Raw genomic sequence first — 8,464 nt, 5'->3', positions numbered from 1 at the left:
TGGGGTGGGGGAGATGCTGGGGACCCAGAAACATGCACCAGATGGGCTGGTGCTGACCCAGGAAGCAGCCCTGATGCCCCTGTCCCCTTCGTGTCCCCTCCACTCTGGGGACATTTTGTCAGATGTCGGTGATGTAGCTCGCACCAGCATGTGTCCAAGCAAAGGCACAGTAGCCCACAGGGGAAGAGCCCATGCAGATTTTCCTGCTAAAAAAACACCAGCCTGGGGCAGATGTTCTCCTGCTGAAATGTGCAAGCTCATGGCACAGCAGGACGGGGTGCTTTTGGGGCGGCACACAGCAGCAGCAGGAGAACAGCCCAAATCCCACTGCCTCAGGGAAACACGGGTCCAGGTTTTTAACACGAAGAATTCAAATAAATCTTTCAGGCGTGTATCTCTTTCTTTGAAAAACTACAAACAAAGGAAATCTTGAAATCCATCCTTGAAGGAAAAGACTAAAAATTGTTTTAATCCTTTGATCCTGCATAGACAGATTTTGGAAGCCCTGCTGTGCTGGGTGGTAAATGCCTTCTTGTTCAGAGCTGAGACTGACACAATTCACCTCTTGTTTAACAACTAGTTAACATCCTATAGGCCTGCTGAATGGATTTAATGCCATACAGGGTTTCCCGTAGAGCTGACCATCCATCCTCTTGCCCCAGCAGCAAGTCCCAGAGAGGCTCCTGACAGACTCAGGACAGCAAGGAAAAATGGGACCCACCACTGTGGGGCCAGGAACTGGCGTCCTGATAACTCCAGCATCCTGATAACAGCCCGTGCTGATGCAAAACGCACGTCCGTGCCATGCTGGCCAGGCCGACGAGATGGCCAGGACTCACACTGCCTCGGTGGTGGCTTTGAAGCAGGGGACAGGCCACCGCCGCGCCCCGGCATGGGGGATGTGGGCACAGGCTGCGGGTGACTCACGCCTTTTGGTAAGCCTTGTGAGCTGTTTCTCCTGTCTAGCTCAAAATCAGTTTAAAATAGAGAACTCCAGGAGGATGGTGGTGGGGTGTGCATGTGTCCCTCTAAGGGAGGTTTTTTTTTTTGTTTTTTTTTTTTTACCACAGGGGGACTGCAACAGGTTTGTGGGGTTGTTGGCTGCAGGAGGGGTGCTGCAGAGGGGCAGCTTGCTCAGCCCCTGGCAGAGCTCACCGTCAAGGAGCAATCATCAGTGCTGGTGGTTTGCATGCTCTCGAATCCCCCACTGTCAGAGGGGGGATAATAATTTTGTTTTTTTTTTTTGTTTTTTTTTTTTTTGTTAACAGGAAAATGCTGGTGAGGGGACTCACCTAGCAGGCTTACAGCCCTCCTGAGCAGGCGTGTGGTGACAGATGAAGGATGCACCCAGCACCTTGGGACAGCAAACACCGCCACCATGAGCAGAAACCATGCAAGAAAGGCAGTGTTCCCTGCTCAAGGTGCGACCCGAGCCCAGGACAGGCCACCCATGGCTTGCTCCCTTATGAGCACAAAGAGCTAAATTAATCAGGTGGGCATGTGGGGGAAACAGTTCACACACCTCTCATCACTAGGCTGTTACTTGGACCGCTTGTGCACCTCAACACACAGTGGAACGTCGGTCACCCGGTATCACTTTTACAATGAAACCTTCATTACCCCAAACTGAAGCAGACCCTGGGATTATTTGCATCATAAACCCTTCCATTTCTTCATAAATAAATAATTAAATCTCTGGAGTCATTTCTGTCCTGTTGTGTCATATGTGAATTCCACGACACATAAGGACATATTTGCACAACAGGAAAAGGCAGGATTAGTTTCAGCTGCTTTCCCCTCCTGATTTAAAGGACTTTTCTTCCAAAACAACTGATTCATTTTAAAACTGAGGTTTCTGGTGTGGGTGGTTTGAGGTAGCATTCATGCCACCAGGGCTGACAGCCTCCCAGTAGCAAGAGGAAGGGTGCAAGTCAAAGCTGCTGCCAACCAGGAAAAATCCTTAGCCTTGGAGCATTAACATGGAAAACTGCAAATAAACAAGCAGCAAACACCCCAAACAACAAATTCCCTGAGCTTTTTGCTACCAGCTGCAGGGGGAGCAGGATTTCCAGCAAACATGGAGCTGGCTGGGAAAGATGCAGAGAGCATTCATATACCAGTGCAAAATGGAGTGAGCTTTTCAGCTCATCGTGCAGGGCTGAGCAAGGTGCATTTGTGCTTGAACAGGGGATGCACCAACAGCACACAAGTGGTTTAAGCAAAGATGCAATATGGGTCTGCTCTGTACTTTTTAAGCACTTTAAGCACTGCTTCTGTATGGTGATGGCCCCTCTCTCCCTAGTTAGTTACAGGGATGAGCACAGCAGCAGCTCAGGCAAAATGCAATGCACATATCAGCTCCTGCTACTGGTTCTGCCCCGGGCTGCTTTGCCATCGCTTGGGTTCACTCTCCTCTTGTGCCAATGCAGCTCTGAAGCCACTGGTTGCAGCAGCCCTGCTGGGAGGTGCTGCTCAGCACGTGGATGCTCCCCATGCTAGTCCAGTGCTGCATCTCACTTATTTGAAAAGACACTTGTCACCCTGCAGGCTGCCTTTTTTCTTGTAAATAAATAAATAGTAAAATAATAATTTAGAAGAAAAAAAAAAAAAAACAGATCTATCTGCCAGGGCGAGCACACTACCCTGTTGGGGTGGTAAGGACTGGATGCTCCTGGGACTCCGGATCCCCTCACTTGCAGGAGCCATGCACATGCCCATCCTGGGGTGGTGAGAAATATTGACCCCTTCCAGAAAACTGATCATTACTCATAATCTAAACATGAACAGAAAGTGTCCACTTCCAGACTCAGCTTTTGTTTTTCAGCTTTGTTTCTAATGAGTGAAGCTGTTTTCAGCAGTGACCCTTTTTGTAACAACATAGGCATAGGGCTTTTGCCTGTATCTTAGTTGCTTTACAAGTTCTCATGAATTTCACAAGCAATACACCAATTTTTGTGTGGCTCAGACTTCCTTTTATAGTTATATTCCCCACAGGTGAATACTGCATTCTCATCTCCTCTTTCTTTGCTCCACCTGTTTCACATACAGCTAACAGCTCCACCACACTTAATGAGGATGCTTTATTCTACACAAGCATAAGCAATACCCATTTCCTTCACCTTCCATTTTTAAAATCTGTTCTGCCCCAGAAAGCATCCGTGCACAGTCATTTGACCATATTTAAAGTGGGGAAGTTCCTCTTTCAGTCTGAAACTACCGCTGTGCTCATGCTGAGGAGGAGATTTAGCAAGCATAACTTTTTTCTTCCTACAACCTCCTCTCAGCAAGCTCACCCAGTTCGTTGACCCTTGCTGCTCTGTCTCACTTTCTTCAAGGGAAGATACCAGGCAGCCTGCCTTGCTCTGCCATGGCATGCGGCTCATGCCTCCTCATCGCCACCGTGCTCGCCTGTGCCAGCTACGGAGCCACCAGCGCAGCAGACACAATGTGCACCGAGGTGAGTGGTGGCTGCTGGTCTCTCTGCAGGTCAAGCACAGAGGTTGGATCTGGCTGGCACTTCCCAGTTGGCATCCAACTATTTGAATCGAAGAGAGGTTTCTCTGGGGGCTGGACACCTTTGTCAGGGCTGTAAGCAGGTGTCGTGACACGTGCTCGGTGACACGTGCTGCTTTCCCACCTCTTGGCACACGCACACTCCCTCCTGCCACTGCCCCTTCATCGAAACCAGGCTGGGACTCCAGGGAAGTGAAAAGGAAGGCAAAAAGCTCAAGGGGATCTCTCAGCAGAGCCAGAAAGGGGGCAGGGGAAAGGATTTTTTCTCCTATGCTACGTTCTCCATCCAGCATCTTGTGTGCAGGGTAAGATGATGGTGGCTCTGTGTGCCATTTGGCAGGCACTCTGTACCCAATGAGCACAGTGAGATAGCACCAGGGTTTTTCCAGGAACAAAGGCTGACCCATGAGGTTTTTGTTTTTCATTTTAAAAAGTGGGAGACAGAGTGGGGGAGAAAGCAAGGATTTGGGCTCAGGGAAGGAGCACTGTGGAAACCAGCCCTTCTCCTTGCACAGCTGGAGCCCGCAGCAAATTCTCCATCAAATTAAATATACAAACACCAGAGCATCCGGAGCTGTACAGCCGGATGCCCCAGGGGATGGCTCCTCCCCAGCTCCCTCAAAGCCCTGCTCTGTGCCCTGCAGCATTGCTAGAGAGTGAGCTCAGCACTTTGTTTTGGTGCTAAAACACAGGCACCGCTCTCCTTTGCAGTGACAGCTAGGTGGCTGTCATCTGCCTAAACCGCACATTGCAGGGGGCAGCCCCAGGGCTTCTTAGTTGCATGTTGACATAGAAGGCATCATCTTTTCTGAGTTTATATTTTGCCATTTCCATAGTTACCAGCACCAGTTGGGTGCTCACCACGGCACGCTTGGGGCACCTTGTCTGTCACCTCCCTCCCCACGAGACACACACTGGGCCCCAGGCAGGGTGAGAGGCAGTGAGGCAACGGAGGAGCCATGTCCCAGCAGTGTGTTGGTGAAAACCCCCGCCCGCTTCCTCCCACCAGCTTCCCCCGTGCTCCCCAGCTCCCCTCAGGGACAGACATTGCACCCAAAGGAGAGGACAAACGCGTTCTCCCTCTCTGTCCCTTGACAGACACTGCTCTCCCTGCTCCAGCCTTTGCCACCTGCCTGCGCATCCCAGACCACTTTGACTGCAGCACGCACCACACTGCTGCCGCCTCCTCCTCCTCCTCCTCCTCTTCCCTGAGGACCTGCAGACCCCTCACATGGCATTGCACAAGGCCTCCCTGCATGCTGCTGGGTGTACATGGCAATGGGAGCACTCCCCTGCACTGGGAGGTGATGTCCCAGAGAATGTCAGGACACCCCAGTCGACCTCCTCGCAAGCAGAGCGTCTCAGGGCACCCCACTGCCAGAGCTGCAGCCTCTGAGCGGCCCAGGGGACATGTCCCCAGCGGGTGTCCTGTGGCCTGACAGCCCGAGGTCTGGCCCAGCAGTGTGGGGAGGCCACCTCCCAAGGAAGGCACTGGGGGCTGTGGGACGAGGCCATGGTCCCACAACAGGCCCAGGCTCCGGCTGGCTGCTGGGCCGTCAGCAGGCAAAGGCACGTCAGGCATGTTTAATGAGTCTTCTCTGGTATTTACAGGGCGGACTGCATACAGACCAATTCGTTTTTACTTAAACTGGAAAGCCCTGATATAAATTTTAAAGGCCCGGCATATCAGATAAGATCTCTGTCTATCACCAGCTACACATTCCTGCCATTCCCTCACCGCAGAGCATAACCGCAGTTGGTATCCAATTAATTTGGATGTGTTCCTCCTAGAAACATTCCCAGGCCTGCTCTTTTTTACCTCCTCACTGCAAGATTTTTGCTAAGACTTCTCCAAGAGTAATCTTTGTTACAAGACTCATGAAATTCAGAATTCAAAACTACCTTGTGGGGATTTCATCTAAGGGATTAATAATTCATCCAGAATGGTAAACAATCCTCAAATGTGCTAACTTGGATAAGAAAGTACTCCAGATGAGACACACTTCAAATTAGCAAAAGATTCAAGGTGTGTGTTTTAAAAACAGACTTCACAAAACCTGAGGGGCAGTGCGTTTCAAGCCTGAGCTGGTGTTTCATAGGGTTCTGGCTGCTACATTTTTAAATAATTCAAAATTCTGTTTGTTTTTTAAAGTGTGGTAGTTTCCTATCTATATTCACAGTACATACCCCTTTGAGTTTCACTGTATGTTTTCCACAGATTACAGTGAATAAAAGCTACAGCTGTGAAGGTTTAGGACTGAGGGAGATTCCTGGAAGACTACCTGTCACAACAGAAATCCTTGACTTCAGCTTCAATGTGCTCCCTTCCCTCCAGAGCTCAACCTTCTCTGGGCTGAAGTCTCTTCTCTACTTGGACTTGACAAGGTAGGGGAGATCATCCTTACTTCTGCACATCACCTTGGTCACCACCACCCCCTGCCCTTGTCCAGAGCTGGAGGCTTCTGATGCGCACCAGAGCAGCTTCTTGCTGCCTTCACAGAGAAGCCACCAGCAGCACTGCTGAGGTATTTTACTAAGCAAAGACTGATTTGCTTAAGCAATGTCTAGGCTTCTCCTCCAGTGGCAGTCATTTGCAGGGCGATGGATGAAATGTATATTTTCTGTGTGCTACTATTGCTAAGACCAACAAAGTCACTAGAGCAATTTTTTATGCCCTTTTTGGTATTGTTCACTAAAACCTATGGAAAGATATGTTTGGGCCTTGTAAATGCTTGATTTTTTCTACAGGAAAATTCATTTTATTAAGTTAACAACACTAAAAAGCTCATGTCTCCCTGATATCCACAAAAGCTTTCCCACACCCATCATTTCAGGGAAGGATTTTCTGCTATTGTACAGCTTCCTCCCAAGAATTCTGTATTTAAACATGAGCTTACAAATACTGGGCAAGCATCATTGGAAAAGATGGATACTTTTATCCCATTGAAGACAACTGATCATGAGTTTTTACATACATGACGTGAAGTTTGGGGTATTGGGTATTTAGTGAGAGTTTTGCAGGACAGGCCACTAATGCTGGTTTCTATTGCTCTCTCAAGATGTCAGATCAACTGGGTGTACGAAGGTGCCTTTCACAACAACAAGCACCTGCAGACCATTGTGCTGACCGGAAACCTGCTCATGTTCTTGTCCGACACAGCATTCGCTGGCCCTCAGTCCCTGAAGCAGCTTGTCTTAACTGAGACAGGAATAACCACAATATCTTTTGTCCCAATGACAAATCTGGACAGCTTGGATACCCTCCTCTTGGGCAGCAACCACATCTCTTCATTGCAGCTCCCTCTCAACTTTCCAACTCAAAACCTCAAATACCTTGACTTTCAAATGAACCACATAAGGGTGATTACAGCAGAAGACGTCAGCATTCTTCAGAAGACCAGTAACATAACTCTCATCTTTAAAGGCAATGATATTTTACATGTTGAACCTGGAGCTTTCCAGTCCCACTTCTACACCTTGGACTTCGGGGGCTGCACTGACATCCCTGGGGTCCTTGCAGGGATACAGAACTCTGTTGTCCAGACCCTTTGGTTGGGAACATTTCAAGATGTGGAGAAGGAACCCGACATAACCCCAGACGTTTTGCAAGGCCTCTGTAACATGTCTGTCAAGGATCTCTATTTGCAACTACGGCACTTCAGAAACCTAAACGCTGACACATTTCGCTGCTTGACCAAGCTCCGAAAGCTGGACCTAACTCACACCCACATCAGCTCCTTGCCCCCTGGCATCAGTGGTATGAGCTCGCTAAGGGAGTTAGTTCTCAACCACAACTCCTTCGAGCACCTCTGCAACATCAGCTCTGCTGCCTTCCCCTCTCTCACCCACCTCCATGTCAAGGGAAACTTGGAGACACTGCATCTGGGCTCTGGCTGCTTGGAGAAATTGGCAGAGCTTCAGCACCTCGATTTAAGTCACAGTCACATTGAAAGCCCTGACTGCTGTAGCAAAGCGCTAAGTGGCTTGAAAAGTCTTCGGCACCTGAATCTGAGCCACAACACACAGTTCCACCTCCGAGATGTGCTCTTAGAGGAAGGCAGTAGCCTGGAGCTGCTGGACATAGCCTTCTCTCATCTTCACATTGACACTTCACAGGGTCCCTTCCAAAATTTGCATCTCTTGAAGGTCCTGAATCTTTCCTCATCCTCCATTAATACCAGCATTCAACATCTCTTTCAAGGCCTGGAAAACCTCGTGCTCTTGGACCTTAGTCAAAATACCTTTGAGTCAGGAATTGTGCCAAAGAACAAACTGTTTCAACAGTTATCCAAATTAGAGGTGCTAATTTTGTCATCCTGTGAACTGACTGCCGTGGACAACCAAGCATTTCACAGCCTCAGGAAGCTACAGCATGTTGATCTGAGCCACAACAAACTTACTGCATTCAGCACAGATGTATTTTCAAAACTCAAGAGCATCTACCTCAATTTTGCCTACAATAGGATCCGTACTGTGCCCCGTGACCAGCTAGAGTCCCTACCTGCCCGCAGCATAATCAATTTAAGTTACAACCCCCTGGAATGCACCTGCTCCAACATTGGTTTAATCACCTGGTGCAAGCAGAACCCAGATAAAATCAAAGACCCTGAAGGAACGACATGCTCTGAACCCAAATCGCTGACCGGTGTTCCACTGGTCACTGTCTCGCTCTCCTGCGGGATCAACACTGCAGGAATTGTTGCAGTTGTCCTGGCAGTTTTATCCTGTGGTGCCATCTCCATTTGGGGCGCTCACTATTTCAAGCGAAATTATCAGCAAATCTAAGTTTATGATGGGCGCTTAGTGTAAAGAGATGTACAGTAACTGGATTAGTATGAAAGACAACTTACCTTTTTTTCACGTGGCCCTGTATTTCATTTAACTTTTGTAATGTCTTTCCATTTTTATTACCATTTTAAGAAAAATAATAAAATCTTTTATATGATCTTGG

General features: G+C 48.7%; 1 protein-coding gene across 1 annotated transcript; it reads left to right on the top strand.

The window, feature by feature from the left end:
- Window positions 1–2,781: 2,781 nt before the first annotated feature.
- On the top strand, window positions 2,782–8,464 carry CD180 (CD180 molecule). Its single transcript, XM_040541780.1, has 3 exons — window positions 2,782–3,457; window positions 5,732–5,898; window positions 6,573–8,464. Exons 1-3 carry the CDS (start codon window positions 3,368–3,370, stop codon window positions 8,296–8,298), a joined length of 1,983 nt encoding a protein of 660 aa, XP_040397714.1. The 5' UTR covers window positions 2,782–3,367; the 3' UTR covers window positions 8,299–8,464.

This window comes from Cygnus olor, chromosome Z (genome assembly GCF_009769625.2).
Source record: "Cygnus olor isolate bCygOlo1 chromosome Z, bCygOlo1.pri.v2, whole genome shotgun sequence".
In the NCBI taxonomy this organism is placed as follows: Eukaryota; Metazoa; Chordata; class Aves; order Anseriformes; family Anatidae; genus Cygnus; species Cygnus olor.
This window is presented reverse-complemented; position numbering and strand designations above follow the sequence as displayed.

What these genes read in the sequence shown, in the direction of transcription:
- CD180 (XM_040541780.1), top strand. Translation starts at nt 3,368, where the DNA reads ATGGCATGCGGCTCATGCCTCCTCATCGCCACCGTGCTCGCCTGTGCC. An exon ending in CAGACACAATGTGCACCGAG is followed by an intron (nt 3,458 to 5,731) that starts GTGAGTGGTGGC and finishes TGTTTTCCACAG; the next exon opens with ATTACAGTGAATAAAAGCTA. An exon ending in CTCTACTTGGACTTGACAAG is followed by an intron (nt 5,899 to 6,572) that starts GTAGGGGAGATC and finishes TGCTCTCTCAAG; the next exon opens with ATGTCAGATCAACTGGGTGT.